Genomic DNA, 20,260 nt, shown 5'->3' with positions numbered 1-20,260 from the left:
CTATGCAGGGGAGGGGGCTTGCAGAAACTTAGAATAGCAGTGAAATAATCTTTTTCTAAGGAGAGCAGAAGTGCAAGATACAAAATGCATGATGTTATTTCCCTGAATCTATTATTTGCAAAGCATTGTATTAAATGCTGACAAAGTTTTCATCTCTTAGATCTGTATGTAAAATGAGATATAGGTTTATCTGTGAGTCTATACGTATTTGTGTGTGAGAGAAAAATAAGGCAGTAAATCAGATGTGTTGATGAGCTAAATGGTAACAATATAAGTACTTTCAGAGTTTTGAGATAAAAATGTTAGCTTTTTGCCTATAGAGTTTAAAGATGAAACAGTTTCATGGAGGAAGGGAAAATTTAAATTTAACCTTGAAGGATACAATTTTAATATTCAGAAAGCTGCCAATTGCCCCCTTCCTCAAGTTATTTCCCCTCATTCTTCCTGTTCTAATTAGGTTTTTGGACTACCCCACAGCTTTGAGTCCCAGATGTGTAACTGAGGCCAAGCCACCAAAGAACATCAGTGGTCTTTGACGTTGGTCTCTGCCAGCTTTGGGAAAAAAGCTTACAATTTATTATTTTGAAATGTTAGCTACAAACATCCTGTTATCTTACAAACAACTCTGAATTATACATAGCCAATTTTGAAATTCCTCCTCCATGAAAACTACTTGTGACAAATGGCAGTAATTTCTGAGAAACAGCTTTTTCCCCCTCAGTTTAATCAGAAGCTATATGAAAAAGGACATAGGAATTATACTGATAAACCCTTAGTAAGATTGGATGGTTCTACTATCTTTGGAAATGAGCCTGTTGATGAGAGTACTTTTGCTGTTGTTTGTTTTTGACACAGAGTCTTGCTCTGCCACTCAGGGTGGAGTGTAGTGGTGCAATCTGGGCTCATTGCAACCTCCACTTCCCAGGTTCAAGCAATTCTTGCACCTCAGCTTCCCGAGTAGCTGGGACTACAGGTGTGCACCACCACACCCAGCTAATTTATGTATTTTTGGTAGAGACGGGGTTTTGCCATGTTGGCCAGGCTGGTGTCAAACTCCTGACCTCAAGTGATCCACCTGCCTCAGCCTCCCAAAGTGAGCCACTGTGCCCAGCCTGATGAGAGTGTATGTTTGTTATAAGCAAATGTGTGATAGCCGCTTCACTGTTTAGGACCACTGTGGCTAAAACATCTCTGTTGCCCCCAACTCGCTAAAACCTGTGGGAAAGGTCATTCTTTTCAAGTGCTTGGCTTCCCCGATAGGTTTTTCCATGTGTTCCTAGGAAGACAACGTCATGCTTGGAGCTCTTAACTAAATGCATTATCTTTAATTTAAATGTTCAAGTATATGTTTTAAACTATTTGAATATTGCTTGATAGACAGAGCACAAAGCATTTTACACATTAATGTCACATAGTTTTAGCCCATAGGAATTAGAAAAGAAAGGCAGTTCATAATAAATATTTATAAATGACTTTTTTTGTTCTTCTAGCATTCTGTGAAATTGTAGCTCTTATATTCTACCTTTTATCACTTATTTTAAACTTTGATACCTGCTTATTTAATGGGCATTCTCAGTTATTCTGATAATACCTCCTAACATCATAAGATCTTACATGTTTATGAATTAAGATATCCTTTCTGCTGCTCATTTTTCTTCACTGGTATATTAATATATTTAGTGTTTAGCAAAGTACATGTTTTTAACAGAATAGGATTTTATTTTGTCTTCCTATGGTAGCAGATATTTAATTTTTTTACTTTATGTGTTATAGTTAAAATCTTTCTAGTCATTAATACCTGGGCTGTGTTGAAAGCTTCAGTATTTCAGCCTCTAAGATTCTAAACTTTGACTTTTTTACTGTACATGTATATGTATAAATAGTAAAGAAATTAAGAATACCATGGGAAGTAATGGCTTCCAAAAAGCTTTATTGAATGGAAGGTTAGGACTTTCTTTACATCCCAGTGTCTCATATGTGCCCCTGAAAGGCCTAAGCAGGGGGCTGGCCTGAGGAGAGGTAGAGGCAGAAGAAAACAAAGTTGGGGGGAAAATGGAATTCATTTGTTCCTGAAATTTTCATGCACTAGAGTAACTGCCTCCTTATTCTAGAAAAAAGATGACAAAAATATATGAATTTATATAGGAGTCTTTCATATAAATCCTTGCTCTTCCTATTACTAGCTTTATAACTTTGAGAAAATTATATAACCTCTCTGTGCCTCAGTTTCCTCATCTATAAATTGGGCACAATATTAGTACCTACCTTAAAGGATTGTTAAGAAGAAATGAGTGACTTCTGGTAAATACCATACTGTTGTAATTTCTATCAGGCTTGATAAAACTAAGATCATTTACATTATTCTTTTAAAAGGTTGATTCTTAGAGTTTTCATTACCATGAAAACATAGAAACAAAATATTCTCAATGCTCTGTTTAATAAAAATGGTAGTATCTTGTATGGTAGAACACAGTCCACTATTGCAGCTCGCCACTCTATATGCAGATTTTGTTTATATGTGGCCATTTTGATGTCCCCATTTTACGCAACTATTCCTTTAAAAACATACACAGAGGACTTCTTAAACATGCCCTCTTATGGACTAAGGCCGTATTCTTGGTAATACCCAATCATTACAATTAACATGAAACGCAGTTCTTAAATGTTGGCCTTGATAATGACTTTCCCACAATTGCTATTTTGGGTCCTTTCTTACTAGCCTGAGGAAATGACAAGATTGAGAAGCATGAACAGACAACTCCAGATAAATGTTGACTGTACACTGAAAGAAGTTGACCTCCTTCAATCTAGAGGTATAGACTTGATTATTTGGTAAACCATAAGTAATAGTCTGGTATTTTAAGCTGCTCAAATAGCAATAATTTTGGTTTTGTAGATTTAAGAGACAGTTTTTATCCGTGATACGATTACAGTCCTGGTAAAGAGATCCCCCTGCCTCATGGTCATGGATCAGATTTGGGGATGAAAAAATAGTTTTGCTTTGGCAATTTCGTCAAGTTCTTATTTAGACTGTTCTATGTTGTTACTTTGCATTTATCCTCTTTTTGTCATTTACTGTGAATATTTTATAAATTGATGGGTTTTAATTCTAAAACTTAGTAGAGTACATATTATATGATAGACATCTAAAATATCTGTAAAAATTAGGGATTCCAAATCAGAGCGTCAGATTTCTCAATTTTAAAATAAACTCTGTATGTTATTTTTCATGTTATGTTATGTGAAAACATTCAACTATAATCATAGTTTTAGTTTTTTGGATCTTTTTACAGAAGTATACTACAGCAGAAGCTCTCTTAAACTGACTTTCATTTACCCAACTCACCAGATTAGAGATGGTCTTCATTTTCTGTGGAAAATATACTGACTGATGTCCACAGCTGCTGCATACTTTTGACTAGTAGGCTACATTCTGGTAGGCCCATGAATATTGCTTCCATTGGTTGAATGGTCTGCTTACCAAGAGTTCATTCTGTCCCCAAACCTGTTATGCCAATTATTGTATTTCTGCAACTTAATGTTTCATAAACTGACATGAAGGAGAAAGCTGCTCTTTCTATGAAAGCCAAAGGCAAATCACTCAAAAAAGAGGGACTATGAATTAGATATGGGTGAAAACAACTGAAAAAAGGTTAAGGGTGAAAATCATGTAAGTCTAAAAGGATTCTATACTCAAATTGCATTATAAGTGTTGTTAGTATCTTTCTTGCTCCATTTTAAAGCAATCAAAATTATAGATGAGGTTTCAGCAAACTAGGGCCTGTTGCCTGTTTCTGTGAATAAAAGCTTTAGTGGAACGATAGCCATGCCTATTTGTTTACATATTGTCTGTGGCTGCCTTTGAGCTTCAACAGCACAGTTGAGTGCTTGCAACAGAGACTGTATCACAGGTCCTCAAAGTGTAAAATATTATCTGGCCCTTGACAGAAAAGGTTTGTCAACCTCTGCTGTAGGTCACCATGGGTGTGGTTTATGTAAGAAATACAATATGGAACTCCAGCCAACAGACACATAAAAATTAGGACTTTGTCTAACTTCAAAATATAGCTATATATAAGTGTTCTGTTACATTAAAGTTGATGTGTCATTTTTCTTAACAATTCTGTGTATTAATCAGCTTCCCTGCCCCCCACCCATCCCCACACTTACTTTTCTTGATTATGGCAGCTAAGAGAGTTTCTACAGTGTTTCAAGAGTATGTGATAAAATATCTCACTGCTATTTGTAGGCAAGATTAAACAAACAGTAGGCTGGGCGCAGTGGCTAATGCCTGTAATCCCAGCAGTTTGGGAGGCCAAGGCAAGAGAATCAGTTTGAGACTAGCCTGGGCAACATAGGGAGACCCTGTCTCTACAAATAATGTTTTAAAAATTAGCCAGGTGTGGTGGTGTGTGCCTGTGGTCCCAGCTACTTGGGAGGCTGAGGTAAGAGGATCACCTGAGCCTGGAACATCAAGGCTGCAGTGAGCCTTGATCGTACCACTGTACTCCAGCCTCGGCCGAGTCCAGAAAGAGACTCAGTCTAAAAAACAAAAAAGAGAGAGATTAAAGATTAGAGGCAGGTGAACCCCAAAGACGCGGAATTATCTGAACAACATACAGAAGCAAATTTGAATGTGAAAATTAAGCAGTCTACTCAGGTATCCTTAAAAGTTATTTTCAGATGCCTAGTCACTCTATAGCTCACTTACTTGAAGCAATCAAAGAATTACTATGCATAATGTAGGGGTTACATAAACTATTGCTACTATATTTTAGAAGATTGCATCAGTTTTTTTACTTGTGTGGTCTTTGAAGCAAAACAAAAACCAGTAAAACATTTGGTTAGGATACTTATAGTAAGCCTTTTGTGATCTAGAAATCAGAACATCAGCTGTAACAAGTAATTGAAGAAATACATATGCAGCTTTTTAAAGCATAAAAAGATCCAATTAATACATCAAATAGCATAGTGGCTTTTATGAGCTATCACAGCAGTTATTTTTGGAAAATTATCTTCAAACAGCATATTCAAGTGGATAAAACATTTGTGAAATGGTCTGCAAGGGAAACCAGTCTTAAAGTTTTATAAGCAAAGAGCTGTGTTTTTGGTCTGCATTGGACAATGAACTCTTTTGGATACTTAGGCATTTCTAAATCTCTTTTCATAAGGAATCTAAATGTATCCATTTTATACTAAATTCTGCTCTCCTACATTCCAGAAAACTTATACTGAGTTTCCAATCTAAACTTTTAAGCTAGGGAAGAAATCTAAACCATTTTTGGTGGTGGGGGGGGGGGGAGGCAAGGGAATAAGCATTTAGAATAGATGCAAATCAGTACATGATTTGATGAAAATCAGCTTTTTTTGTGATTTTTGGTAAGGAAAACTTGGGGAAAAAAAAGTAGATCTGGAAATCAAGAGATTTAATATATTTAAACTGTCAGTATCAGTACCATAAAGCATCTTCTATAAATAAGTATGGCTACAGTTAAGTGTAGTTGTTTAGAACAATCAGAGCATAGTGATAGGTTACAGAAGTGAAGGCAGGACCCAAAACTGGCACTAGATCAAAACCAACCTTGGCGGAGTCACAGGAGATGTGGCTGAAAGACAGACCGACCAAGGAATGAACATTTTAAGACAGGTGAAAATTTTGTGGTAAGACAAAATTCTCAGGTACTGTTTTAAGATTCTCCTTTTCAAGAAAAGGAGAATACATAAATTGCTGATGTTATTTCACATTTATTGAGGTTGCTTAGTTGTCTCAAAATATAACTTGATTAATCATTGTAAATGTTTGTATTTGGCTTCTTCCATTGTTCAATTTATAATGGATAAATTTGTAAGGTAAATTATGAAAAATATGAAAGTAAACATTCACTATTTAAATCTTCTTTCTCATGGTTTGTTCATTAAAAATCAAAACAAGCAGAAAGAGAAAACAGTTTAATTATCCTTTCATTTCTCTTCTTCATTTATCTCCCCAAATGCCCCATGCGCTTAATCCTGCCCAAGGAAACTAGCCTTACAGTTAGAAAAATATTTCTTTAGGTGTAGTACATTGTATATATACATCTGCGTAGTGGTTTTCTTGGGCCTTTGCTCATAGTAATGAAAACACAATTTTATTGGGAGGATAGGATTATGTAATGAGTTTTGAAATCCTGGAAAACATTTTTTCCCTTCTTAATGTATTTTATTTACATATTTTCTTTTAAAAAAATCAAATAACAGGAAAAAGAGTTCTTAAATTCCTGATAAATGTACTTCCTTTATAGGAAACTTTGATCCAAAAGCCATGAATAATTTTTATGACAACATAGAACCTGGCCCAGTTGTACCACCCAAGCCATCTAAAAAAGGTGAGTATGAAAATGTCACATATATGATATAAATAAATATCAAAATACTTTGGGAGTTCACATTTATATCTGAAGAAATTTTCACTAGAGGTTAACTTGTGCAGCATGAATAAAGTTACCATATTTTAATATTTTTATTTTTTTGAGATAGGGTCTCATTCTGCTGCCCCAGCTAGAGTGCAGTGGTATGATCATGGCTCATTGCAACCTTGACCTTCTGGGCTCAAGTGATCCTTCTGCCTCTCAGCCTCCCAAATAGCTGGGACTATAGGCACACACTACCATGCCCAGCTAATTTTTTTTTTTGTTTTTTTGTAGAGATGGGATCTCACCATGTTGCTTATACTGGTCTCGACAAATTTACCATATTGATGTTAATGTGGCAATAATGAAATGTCCCCAAACTATAATTTTTAAAAAGTACCGAAATTAGTAAGTCTTAGTTATTGTCAAAGGTAATTAAATGGAATATATGATTTTTACAAACAGAAGTTGAAACACTATATTACATAGTTAACATTATAAATTTACTTAGCATTGTAAAAACCATAACCCTAAAAGGTAATTCTCATAAAATAATGAAGATTTTAAAGGTCAAATGTTAGAATTGAAAGTTAGATTTGCAGTAGACTTAAGATTGTTTTTCAGACAACAAAAGTATCCTGGGGTACTCAAAAGAGGAACATAGCAATTAGTAGCAACTAGGAGTTTTTCCATCAAGAACAAAATAAATCATACATAACCAAGGTTTGAAAGAATCATTTCTGGATGATTGTTACACAGAAATGATTTAATATTGAAGATATCAAATGCATTATTTTTTATGTACCAAATGTTTAATTGGCATTTCCATATCTTAAAAATTAATTTTAATTGAATTTACATGTTGAGTCATTTAGGCCAGACATGGTGGCTCATGCCTATAATCCCAGCATTTTCGGAGGTCAAGATGGGCAGATCACATGAGGCCAGGAGTTCAAGACTAGCCTGGCCAACATGGCAAAACCCCATCTCTACTAAAAATACAAAAATTAGCCAGGTGTGATGGCACATGCCTGTAATCCCAGCTACTCGGGTGGCTGAGGCATGAGAATCACTTGAACCCCAGCCAGGTGGAGGTTGCAGTGAGCCAAGATCATGCCACTGCACTCCATTCTAGGCAACAGAGTGAGACCCTGTCATTTATTCATTGATTCATAAATAGTCATTGAATGTAGATTAACTTTCTGCCTCATTCCTAATATTTTAATCATTTTTGCCTTAGCAACTCAAGGTAGATTGATCAAGAAAATACATAGAATAGTGAAGAATGCCTTATTAAGAAAATTTCCAGGGAGTATAACATTTAACATCTCATCAGACTTATTTTTAATTAAGGAAAATATAAATTCTATCTAAATAATACTACCTGACCTAATTACTTAAATTTTAGTTGAATTGTTTTCTACATATATTAAGCTCAGTACAGAGTGGGGTTTTTTTGTTTGTTTGTTTTCTTTTTGAGATGGAGACTCACTTGACATGTTGCCCAGGCTGGAATTGCAGTGGCATAATCTCAGCTCACTGCAACTTCTACCTCCCGGGTTCAAGCCTTTCTCCTGTCTTGCCCTCTCAAGTAGCTGGGATTACAGGCACCCACCACCATGCCCGGCTAATTTTTGTGTTTTTAGTAGAGACAGGGTTTCACCATGCAAGGCTGGTCTTGAACTCCTGACCTCAAGTCACTTGGCCTCCCAAAGTGCTGGGACTGCAGGTGTGAGCCATTGCACCTGGCCAAAAAATAGTCTATTTCTAAAAATGGTACAAAGAAGAATCTTAGCAGATGACTGCCAAGTGCCAGATTTGGCACTTTGGCAGCATTATGTGCAGTTTCATGCTGAAATTCACTGAGGTGTATATTTATCATTGATCAGTTTAGTCTTTTGGGGTCATAAAATCTGTCTTTAAACTTGATTTTGCCTGAATGTCTTCAAAAGAAGTATCGCCAGACAAACTTTAGTTAATTGATTGAAGGAGCTGTCTTGGAGGAATTGCCCTATCTAAGGGAGTGCATTAGAAAGTTTTTATCCTGGAAACAGGACCAAGTTGATTAGAAATGGTGGAAAACATGTCCACCATTAGCTGTCCATCAGCATAAACTCTCTATAGGTATGGTGTGTTAATCTGTTTTCATGCTGCTGATAAAGACTGGACAGTTTACAAAAGACAGAGGTTTACTGGACTTACAGTTCTCATGTCTGGGGAGGCCTCACAATTGTCATGGAAGGCAAGGAGGAGCAAGTCACATCTTACATGGTTGGTGGCAGGCAAAGAGAGCTTGTTCAGGAAAACTCTCCCTTATAATAACCATCAGATCTTGTGAGATTTACTTACTATCGCAAGAACAGCACGGGAAAGACCTGCCCCATGCATGATTCAATTACTTCTCACCACACATGGGAATTCACGATGAGATTTGGGTGGAGACACAGCCAAAGTATATCATGTGCTCTGAGGAACCCACCATAAATAACAAAGACACTGCTATTACTCAGGAAATTTCAAGGTTTTGATCCAGGGACAAAGCCAGACCTCTCTTTGGGCAAGGCAAATTGTTTTCTATGCAATAGTTAAATAGTAAACAATTAGAAAATAAAATTTAAAAGATAATTTTATTTACAATACCATCAAAAACCATTTAACACTTAGGAATAAATTTACCCAGAGATGTATACATTGAAAACTATGAAACATTGCCAAAAGATATTTAAGAAGACCTAAGTAAATGTAGTGATATACGATGTTCATAACTGAATCAATATTTTTGAGATACTTGTTCTTACAAGACTGATATGTAGATATGGTATAATACCAATTATAACCCCATTAGGTGGTGGTACTTTTTAAATTAACAAACTGATTATCAAATTCATATGGAAATATGGAAAGTCCTAGAACATCCAAAATTATCTTGAAAAAGAACAACCAGAACTCTTAGACTGACTTGGTGCAATGGCTCACACCTGTAAATCTAGCATTTTGGGAGACTAAGTCAGGAGGATCACTTGAGCTCAGGAGTTTGAAAACAACCTGGGCAACATAGTGAGATCTCATCTACAAAAAAATTTAAAAATTAGCCAGGCGTGGTAGTGCTCACCTATAGTCCTAGCTATTTTGGTGGCTGAGGCAGTAGTATTGCTTGAGCACAGGACATTGAGGCTGCAGTAAGCCGTAACTGTAGCACTATAATCTATCCTGGGTGACAGAGCAAGACCCTGTCTCAAGAAAAAAAAAACAGAAGTCTTAGACTAACCAACTTCATGACTTACTATAAAGCTACAATGACCACAGTGTGATATTGGTATAGGAATAAAGAAATAGATCATTGGAACAGAATAGAGAGCCCAGAAATACACCCCCCAGTCACACTGTCAGTTGATATTTGACAAAATCACCAAAGCAATCAATAGAGAAAGGAATGTTTTTTTCAACAAGCAAAGCTGGAAGAATTGGATATCCATGTGGAAAAAAACACACAGTTTGATCTATACCTAACCTCATACAAAAATATTTGAGATAGGTCATATACCTAAGTATAAAAGGTAAATTATAAAGCTTCCAAACAAAACAGTATCTTTGCAACTTAGGTATAAAGGTTTTTAGACAGGTCACAGGAAGCAATAAAAAGAAAAACAATTGATAAATTAGTCTTCATTAAAGTTCAGTGCTTCTGCTCATCAAGTGACACTATTAAGAAAATGAAAAGGCAAACCCACAGACTGGGAGAAAATATTTGTAAAATATGTATTTGATGAAGGATGGTATCCAGAGTATATAAAAAATTTCTACAACACAGTAATAAAAATACAAAGAACTCAATAAAAAAGGGTAAAACACTTGAACAGACACTTGACAAAGGAATATATATAAGACCATGAAAAAAGATATTTTCCTGGGGTAATGAGATGGATCTGCTGCCAGGATCCTGTATAGTCAGATTGTGGTTTTCTAGCAATGGTGTTATTAGTGTTAATATGTCATTCTGAGGCCAGCGTGGTGGTTCATGCCTGTAATCCCAGCACTTTGTGAGGCCCATGTGGGAGGATCACTTGAGATCAGGAGTTCTAGACCAGCTTGGCCAACATGGTGAAACCCCGGGTCTACTAAAGATACAAAAATTAGCTGGGCCTAGTGGTGTGTACTTGTAATCCCAGCTACTTGGGAGTCTGTGGCACAAGAGTCACTTGAACCTGGGAGGCAGAGGTTGCAGTGAGCGGAAATCACATCACTGCACTCCAACCTGAGTGACAAAGCAAGATGCTGTTTCAAAAAAAAAAAGTCATTTTGCCTTCTGTCTTTGGGACCAACACCATGTATTTGAGGTGGGAGGTTCCTATTTGGTATCCTCCTCGGCAGGGAATTGAGCAAGGCTTGCATTAATATTCCATGATGTAGTTTTATTAATATCAAGCTTCATCTAGCTCTCTACAAGTACCTTTACACTAAAAAGACTTTGTTTGTTTCTGTTTTGACACAGGGTCTCGCTCTGTTGCCCAGGCTGCAGTGCAGTGGCCTGATCATAGCTCATTGCAGCCTCGACCCCCAGGCTCAAGCCATCCTCCTGCCTCAGCCACCTGAGTAGCTGGCACTATAGATGCACACCACCACACCTGGCTAATTTTGTATTTTTTTGTGCAGACAGGGTTTTGCCATGTTACCCAGGCTGGTCTCGAACTCCTGGGCTGAAGCGATCTTGCTACCTCAGCCTCCCAAAGTGCTGCAATTACAGGCATAAGCCATGGTTCCTGGCCTACAAGACTCTTTTCTATGGCTCATTTAACTCAAATACAGTTTGCTCAAACTGATAGTCCCTTAGAGTTAGTTGTAATGGGATTTTGGTTACAATTTCTTAAATAAGCATCAAATGCTCAATGTGTAGCTTGATGATTTAGATAGATGCTTGATGTTACAAAGGGAAAACACGACTCCTACCCCAAGCAGTTTATACTCTACATCTGTACACTTTTAATAAAAAGTACACTAGGAAGCCATCTAAATCTTCACTATAAATGAATTTCTATTTTAGAAAATGAGTAGTTGTAATTGTATAATAATATATATTGTTGGTGAAAGTATAAATGGTTCTGTTACATGCCAAATCGTCTTTAACCTGTTTTTTATCTTTTTCTGTTGAAACTTAGAAACAGTAGAACTTGATTAAATTCTATAATTTTTTGGTAAGCCTTTTCATCACAGATTGATAGAAGCTATTCAGTTTTCTCCATAAAATCAAATTTATTTTCCATTAAGCACTTACAAATTCTCATTTTGTGTTTGAAACTAAATCAGCCCTTTCTAAAAGTACATATAGTTTAGCACAGATTGGTTTGCAGTACCACTCAAATAAAAAAAAAATCACCAGTAAAACACAAATTACTGGTAGAATAGGTTTACTGGTTTGAATAAAATGCCTTGGGGTTATTACAGATATATACCAGAAATCTATGTGGAATATAGTGTATCTGAATAGCAAGTGTGATAATTAGAGAAAGAATGTGAAGGAGATAGAAGGGAAGAGAAAGAGACAGAGGAACAAGCCTTTTTGGAATGGACTTTGTAGTTAAGCAATACAGTGTGTACGTGCACTCTTCAGTGGGCTTAGAAAGTCTCCCAACCCTTACTAGTAACTCAAACAGTGGCGGATTGGACTTTGTAGTTAAACAATACAATGTGTATGTGTGCTCTTCAGTGGGCTTAGAAAGTCTCCCCAACCCTCAGCACAGTAACTTGTACAGTGGCAAGCACACTAACCTTGATGTCCCACGATCTGAGCACTGGTCCTGATCATCTTGGCCACCTGACCTTGTTCAAACTCAAGCTGAGCACCACAGAGGGAAAATCCAGCCAAATACTCCAGAAGTTGTAAGAGTTAGTGAGATAAGGTATGTGACTCTATAGTACTTGGCAAATCTGAGAAACAGAACTTTACCTTATTCTTTGGAGCCTAAGAAGGCATTCACTCTGCTTTTGTTTTCTCTGAGGGTGGAGTGTTTAAGTACCTGAGCATCCTGCTTTGAATTCTGGAGCAGTGGTTTCCAAAGCCCAGTGTACTGTGGGCTCAGAATTGATTAGAAAACACAAGATCTTCCTTTGGTTCCTAAGGGCAAATAATGTAAATGCTGCCATTTTTCATTTTTAACACAAAGGGTTGCTTACTGACAACCTATACATTTACAGAAACAATCTTCTAGCAAGATACTAGGATGCCTATAGTTCTTGTCTGTGTTTCAAAGTATCTACTGGGCTTCTGCACACATAGGTAATTGGAATTGATGAAATGATTTGGGAGCACATGGTTGTCAGTACATAATATTATATCGAGTTCTGATTTTTCAAGTACTGCTATTTTTTTAAAAAATATCCACCAGATGTGGCTCCTGCCTATAATACCAACACTTTGGGAGGCTGAGGTGGGAGGATCACTTGAGGCCAGGAGTTTGAGACCAGTCTGGGCAACATAGTGAGACCCTTTCTCTACAAAAAACAGCTGGGCATGGTGTTGGCATGCACCTGTAGTCTTGGCTGCTTGGGAGGCTGAGGCAGGAGGGATCACTTGAGCCCAGGAGATCAAGGCTGCAGTGAGCCATGATTGTGCCACAGTACTCCAGTCTAGACAGCAGAGCAAGACACTATCTCAAAAAAAAAAAAAACTTGTCATTTTCATCACATTTCATCATTATAATAGCCTTACTATATGGATAGTGCCCATAATGTTTAAATTATTGCTTAATCAGATAATTGCTAAAGTATAATTTCCCAAATTTTGCTTTCATTGACATTTATTTGCTTTCACTGAGTTGTACCCCTAATGTACTAAAAAGTAGAAAACAGTGAAATAGGGCATTTGTTCTAAGTAATGGGAGAAGGTGTAATTTGAGAAGATAGAAAAAGTTGTAAGAACCATTGCTCTGTATAGGTTGTAAAAGCAGTATTAAATATGGTACCTGCCCTTGCTAAAGGTAACATGAAGTAATAGGAAGGGTAAATGCACTCAGCTGTGTGGTTGCATGAAAGATCTTGTGAGCCTGTTCACTCTTGCAGTTGAAAGACTGGATCACTTCTTTCTGGCTTTGCTTCTTCTTACACAGACTCCTCAGACCCCTGCACAATTGAGAGAAAAGCCCGAAGAATTAGCGTGACCTCCAAAGTACAGGCAGACATCCATGACACCCAGGCAGCAGATGCAGATGGTTTGTACTTGTGTATCCAGAGTTTGCGCAGACCAGAGACACATGTTAATCCATGTAGAATTATAATAAAACCATACCTTTATTTTTTGCTTTAAAAAATTACCTATACTGGGCCGGGCGCGGTGGCTCCATGCCTGTAATCCCAGCACTTTGAGAGGCCAAGGTGGATGGATCATGAGGTCAGGAGATTGAGACCATCCTGGCTAACATGGTGAAACCCCATCACTACTAAAAATACAAAAAATTAGCCGTGTGTGGTGGCAAACGCCTGTAGTTCCAGCTACTCGGGAGGCTGAGGCAAGATAATCACTTGAACCTGAGAGGGGGAGGTTGCAGTGAGCCGAGATCGTACCACTGCATTCCAGCCTAGGCAACAAGAGTGAGACTCAGTCTCAAAAACAAAAAAAATTTACCTATACTGAGTTTCTGAGGCTGTGCTGTACAATAGAAATACAATGCAAGCCACATATATAATTTAAAATTTTCTAGTAGCAAAGATGAAATTAATCTTAATATATTTTATATAATACAGTATATACAAAATATTTCAATGAAATCAATATAAAACTTTCAGTGAGATGTTTTACATCCTTTTATTATTATACTAAGTCTTTGGAATCTGGTATATATTTTACACTTATAGCAACATTGAGTTTTAGAGCATGTCTATTAAAAACCAACAACAGTAAGATGATTTTATTAAGTGTTAGGTTTCTGGGCATATTGTTTTTTTAAAAGGGAAAGACAAAAGAGGTCCTTTTCTGAAAATGGCATAGTAAACATTTTTCCTCTAACAGAAGGCTTTAACAGCATGCTTTTTATTCCTCCATATGAGACAAAAAAGAAAACTGTATTAAATCTACATGTTTTGGAGTCATGAGCCAGAAGACACAGGTGGGTGCTACTGGCAGTTAAAAAGCAAGAGTTGAAGCAAGAGAAACAAGCCCATCTCCTATTTATATCATAGGAAGCGGCTGTTATATTATAAAGCTAAGATCACCTTCCTGATTGAGGCTGAGCATTATCATACCTTGGAGCATGGTTCAGGGTCTAAAATTCAGTTCTCTTTACCTCTTGGGGGATATTATGCCATTTGTCATATAAGGCAAATTGATAAACTAGAAGTCAGCTTGTTAATTTCCAGTGGAAGATATGCCTAGCCCAAAATAGTAACTGACAAAGCTTCTCTAGATCTGTTTCTTTTGTTACCTATTTAAAAAGGTATTGCTTACCTCATTTCCAGTTCATAGTGACCATTTCCAGTTATCCCAGATTGCAAAGTGAATTCCATCAGGAGATCTTTAGTCTCCTATTCATTGACCTCAGTCTCAGTAGGGACTGTTTCCTAAAAGGCAGAATTTACAGGTTAGCCCGAGATGCAGAGAGCTTTTTTGAGCACAAAGCCAGAGGGAATGAGGACCTAAGAGAAATATAAGTTTGGCTTTCTTTATAAAATCCTGGGGACCAACATAAGGTTACCAGGTATGGGCATTTCAAAAACCTGATATATGAAGGATTTTTAATGCCAAAAATACAGGATAGAATATGAGAATAAGTCTTTCATATTGAATGAATTTAGCTGTATGAAAAACGAACTGTAGAATCTTTCTCTTTTCACTGTTTTGGGGAAAACTTTGTTATGAACTGCCACTGCTATTTATGAACCAATAATATAAAATACATGTATATTGTAGAGCTTAAGTTGTCATGGAAGAAGGCACACATTTAGTCAGATGTTTAATATAGTGTGGATAGTAAGGAAAAGTCAAGGTGGGCTGAAGTCAGGGAGAACTTACAGAGGTGACAGAATTTAACATGCTATAGAACATTTCTCTTTTTTTTTCATTTGGCTGGAATAAAGCATAACTATCTACTGTTTATGGGTAATGAACTAGGAAGGCATTCTATTCTGGACATATATGTATCTTATAGCCAAATAGGGTAATTAGAACAAAGTAAAAAATAAACTTTCTGTTCAACTATGCATTTCTAGTAGATATGTTTACTAATTGGTTTACATGTTAAAGTAGGCAATCACCTCCCTTGCTTTTTGTGGTATTTTTCTTTTTACTTGGGATTATACTTGGAAAAAGGTTAATCTATTTACTTTCCCCCTCCTCTCCTCCTTAATCCTAACCTCCCTCAGAGCATCTAACTGGCTCCATACAAAGTCCTCGGACACAACCTCGAGATGAAGACTATGAAGGGGCTCCATGGAATTGTGATAGCTGCACCTTTCTTAACCACCCAGCACTAAATCGCTGTGAGCAGTGTGAGATGCCACGGTACACCTGAATTCAGAAAAGTCTGCACCAGGTTGAAAGTGAAACTGAGCACCACCAGAAGAAAAGGAAACCTCGGGACTCTATTCATCCACCCAGCCTTTCATTTTCAGTTGCACAGTGGGGAGGAGGAATGGCACTGTGGTCATTGTGCTCATGAAAGGAAAAATAGGGAGGTTTTTTTTTCTCCTTTCTTAACTCACTACAGAGTGAGAGACAGAAAGGGATACTTGAAACTGGGAACGGATTCACTGCTGAAAGAATGTACACACAGAAGTCAAGAGCTCTTCTGTGGAATCCCAATTGTTAAAGTTACTGCTGAGTGGCCCTTATTTTTTAAACTAGAACTTTGAATCATGGTATGAAATATTGCAGTTTATGCAAACTGTGAATTCCCAGAGCAGACTTACCTGGTCACCGCTCTCTGGAAAACCAAGGCTCCCTGTGCTTCTTCCCATTGCTTCCTGCTAAAGAGCACAATGGGAAAAAGCACCTAGAATATTTTTTTGGGCAAATTAATAAGGGTATTTGTAATTGCTGCTTTTTTCAGGGGTAACTTCCAACACACATACATGCACACAAACAAAATGTTTTAAAATGTGATTTGTAGCAGTCAGGAACTAGGCATATCATGCCTTTTGTTAAAAAGTACAATCAGAGGTGGTAAGATCCCTTTGGCTTGTACAGTGATTCATCAAGCTCTATCAACACTGGTAACTAAGACCTACTTATGCCACATAAGAGATGATTTTTTTTTAAGTTACTGCATGCTTTTATTAAGGCCATTGGTTTTCAAAATAACAAGTCCTTGCAAAGTATGATTTTATAAATGATATTCTCGTAAAACTGCGCTTTGCCAGTAGCACAGTGAATGTATGCCAAACGCAAGTCCATTCCAAAATCCATTTGGAAATCTTGAGCTCAGCTGTGGTTCTTAAACTTTTGCAGTTCCATAGGGACTTTTGTTTTTCTTTCCCCCTCCTTCCAATTTGGTGATAAATTCATGATGTTTACAGCACAGATAAAACTTTGTGCCATAATCCTAATTCTGAGAAGAAATCAATATTAGCTGTTGAATAAAGACTTGCACTTACGTTAATAAACCAATGTGAGGGGAATTACAGTTGGCCAATAACAAAGTTGCACACTGCATTATTTGTGAAGCAAGAGAAAGATGGTCAAAAATTATTCAGAGAAGGGTGAATATTAGAGGACTTTGAAACAAAGAACTTTTAAACTTTAACATAACTGTATCTAGAGGTCAGTTGAGTTTGTACAGGCAGTTCAGGTAATTTTAAAGCACTCCTTATTTGTGAAACAGAACTTCAGGGTGTGGATAACTGAAGAGATATAAAATCATGTGACTCACCAGGGTGCATCACTAGAAACTTAATAATAGCACATTTAATTGAGGTCTCTGCCATTGTTGGAGTTCCTTAGCTCAGAATTGGAGTTTTGGAATCTCCCCTCATTTTGGTGAGTATAAACAGCAATAAATTTAGTGGGTTCTCCCATCCTAAAGGATTTTACCTGAGGATATCATCTTAGGAATATCCATCCACTCTCCCATCAGGTTCCTCCCCCAACCCCCATACAAACACACACACACACCCTTCTAACTTAGCAGTAATCTCTGGCAGACCTGGAAAAACAAGCTGCTCTTAATAGCATAATGAAACCAAAGGCATAATAATTCATCATAGTTTTCCATCAGAATCATAATTTCACACTCTGCCTACAGCTTTGAAAACTTTTTTTCATATGTGAAAAATTCCCCAAAATATATCCACTTGTCTCCCAAAGGAAGCATGGTAATTACACTGATAAAACATCTCTCATAAAACAACTGTGGCAAAACTGTGAAAATAACGGTGAGAAAGTAGATGGGCTTAAAAGCATGGTCCCCAAAACAATGTTCTTTAAAGGTTTTTGTAACACTGGTCTCTGTCTCAATAACAGTCTAGCCGTCCTACTGTTCTGTAATATGCCTTTGCCTTTGTATGGTTTATATCTCTTTAGTGATGGTCGACCCCACTTGGTTTTAAGTTACAATTTAGGGGAAAATATATATATATACTGCTTGGTGTCCTAGCTAAAAGGTTTCCCAGTATTCATAGTGATATGCTGAAGTGGAAGCAATTAACTTGGCAGTTGTCAGTTCAGAATGAAAGTAGCATGTCTGAAAACAGTCTGATGCTTTATAAAACCATGTAGATGACTTTAAAACTATTGCATGAAAATACATCAAGGTTAATAAGCTGTTATACAGTAGATGCATGGTTTCAATCCTTTGGTGATATATCTAGTCAATCATTGTTTTCACCTGCCAGGAAAAGAGAGCAGACAGTCTATTTGATAGGTGTAAATGGTGGGGTATGCAGTGTCAGATTGATTTTAAGGAAGTTTTATACATGTTTTTAATTGTGCACAAATTTCATATGCCAACATAGGCAAAATGACTTGACACAGATAAATTTGATATATTTAACTGTGTCTCCCATATGTAGACTGCTTTTTGCCTATGACTAGTTTGAACAAGAATTCACCCAAGTTTCAAGGTGCCTTTTCCAAAGGATCTTGTAGTCAGTTGGTATGTACAGACAATTGGCATGTAAGTAGTAGGGTATAAATTGGATGATGACTGGCTGCTGAGGTGCTTGTGCTCTGGATCAGCTGGTGCACTTCTTGTTTCTTGTAAGAGCTTTTCTTCTTTAAAATGACTAGTTTGATGTATCCGGTAACATATAGACCTGACTATACACTTTACATTATTTTGCTATTTTGTAAACTGGGATTTTAGAAAGTACATTGCCCCTTAAATATTGGAGTCGTTTTTAAAAGTTTAAAATGGTAATACAGGAGCCAGAAACTTTCTAAGCATTGTAAAATGTTTTGAATTGATACTTTGGAAGTAGAGGCAGGGAGTTTTAAAGAAACAAAGAAATGCATTGTAAAAATGTAGTTTTAGAGCAGATTAATAATGATGGTGAGGAAAGTGTTGCTAATTTGTTTATTTCCCTGGAAGAAATGGGAAGTGTGATAAGCAGTTTAATTTTTAAGGAGCTGGTCTCAATTTTAGTACTTTTTAATTATGCAGATAAATCAGTGTTTCCTTAAATTTTGTCATTGCTTTGTCACAGTTATCTAGGGTTCATATCCAGCCTTCTGTGGCAATTCAATTTTATATAGTCTTTTAAGAGGTAATTGTAATGTATTTCTGACAGTATAAGCAAAAAGAATATAAGGCATAGAAGAATTGTCCTTTAAAAATATCAATGATGTATCCTGGAATGTGAAGATGTCCCTTTATAGTTAAAAATTGAATTATTTTGATATTGTACCATTGTTAGACCTTGAATGAGTCTATGTTACCGTATGTGTCTGTATATCTATCTGTAGAGAAAGAAAAATGACAACTGAAATGTTACTTTTAAAAATCAGAATAAATTGGGCACTGTCTGTGTTGCACCACTACTGTATCTTTTTGAAAGAATTAACAGTATTTGCCTATTGTAAAAGTTAATTCTGATGACGTTTTCACATTCACCAGACTTTTTTTTTCCTGTATTATTTGCAACCCCAAATATTTAATAGAATTAGATTTTGCATGGCTTGGGCATTCAGAGATTAATAGAATGATGACTCAATTTTAATTCTAAAGCCATGAAAAATTACCTTGAGACTGAACAATTCTGAATTATTTATGATACCCAATGTCCATGTTTCTTTCCCTACTGTAAAAGAATTGATCAGTTTCTTCATTAAAGCAGCAAAAAGTTATTAAATCTTGTAAATACCATGTCTCTTTTAGATTTCTGTGTATGCTGTGAATGAAATCATTTTGAGATGAAATTGTACAAAGGCATTTTAAAAGGCTCTGCATGCATCGTACCTCCAAACAGTACATATTCGCAAAGTCAAAGATTCCTGCAAAATAAATTAATAAACTAAAAGCAAGCACTACATTCTGCATCTTTTCTGTGTAGTTAGAAATTTACGGTATCAAATTAGTTTTAGTGTCAGCACTCTTATTTCTGGACTGAAATATGCTGTCTCACAAACATAATCGTCACATTTGTCTTCCTTTATTAGCACAAGTAATGTTAGATTTGGGGTATTAAGTGGACATTACTCCAATTGGAACATTTGGTAAATTATACATAAGCAGGTTTTATATAAAAGTTGGAATATGTTTAGAACTTCTTTTCGTTCCACTTTAAAATGTTATTTACAAAAGAGTAGTTTTCTTTAAAAAAAAAAATCTTTGTCATTTCAAAGGCAAATAATGCTCTGATACTCATTTTGCTAGGTTCTGTAGTAAACCTTTACAACTTTTACACAGAAATTACCATGAATGAATTGTAGTAGGTGACGTTTTCAGTGA

General features: G+C 36.5%; 1 protein-coding gene across 17 annotated transcripts in view; it reads left to right on the top strand.

Annotated features, from left to right (window-relative positions):
* Positions 1 to 19,839, top strand: part of TAB3 (TGF-beta activated kinase 1 (MAP3K7) binding protein 3) — a 60,117-nt gene extending 40,278 nt beyond the window's left edge. For 6 of the 17 annotated variants that reach the window (XM_017968582.4, XM_078362190.1, XM_017968580.4 and 3 more), the window contains 4 exons: positions 2,720 to 2,813; positions 6,282 to 6,365; positions 13,493 to 13,594; positions 15,741 to 19,839. In XM_017968582.4, coding sequence (XP_017824071.3) covers positions 2,720 to 2,813; positions 6,282 to 6,365; positions 13,493 to 13,594; positions 15,741 to 15,889 — 429 coding nt within the window. In that variant the 3' untranslated portion in view covers positions 15,890 to 19,839. The remainder of the gene's footprint in view (positions 1 to 2,719; positions 2,814 to 6,281; positions 6,366 to 13,492; positions 13,595 to 15,740) is intronic. The other 11 variants (XM_035287699.3, XM_078362194.1, XM_017968584.4 and 8 more) reach the window with 3 other exon arrangements.
* Positions 19,840 to 20,260: the final 421 nt, after the last annotated feature.

Source organism: Callithrix jacchus, chromosome X (assembly GCF_049354715.1).
Source record: "Callithrix jacchus isolate 240 chromosome X, calJac240_pri, whole genome shotgun sequence".
NCBI lineage: Eukaryota > Metazoa > Chordata > Mammalia > Primates > Cebidae > Callithrix > Callithrix jacchus.
The sequence above is the reverse complement of the archived record's forward strand: the minus strand, read 5'-3'. Positions and strand labels throughout refer to the sequence as shown.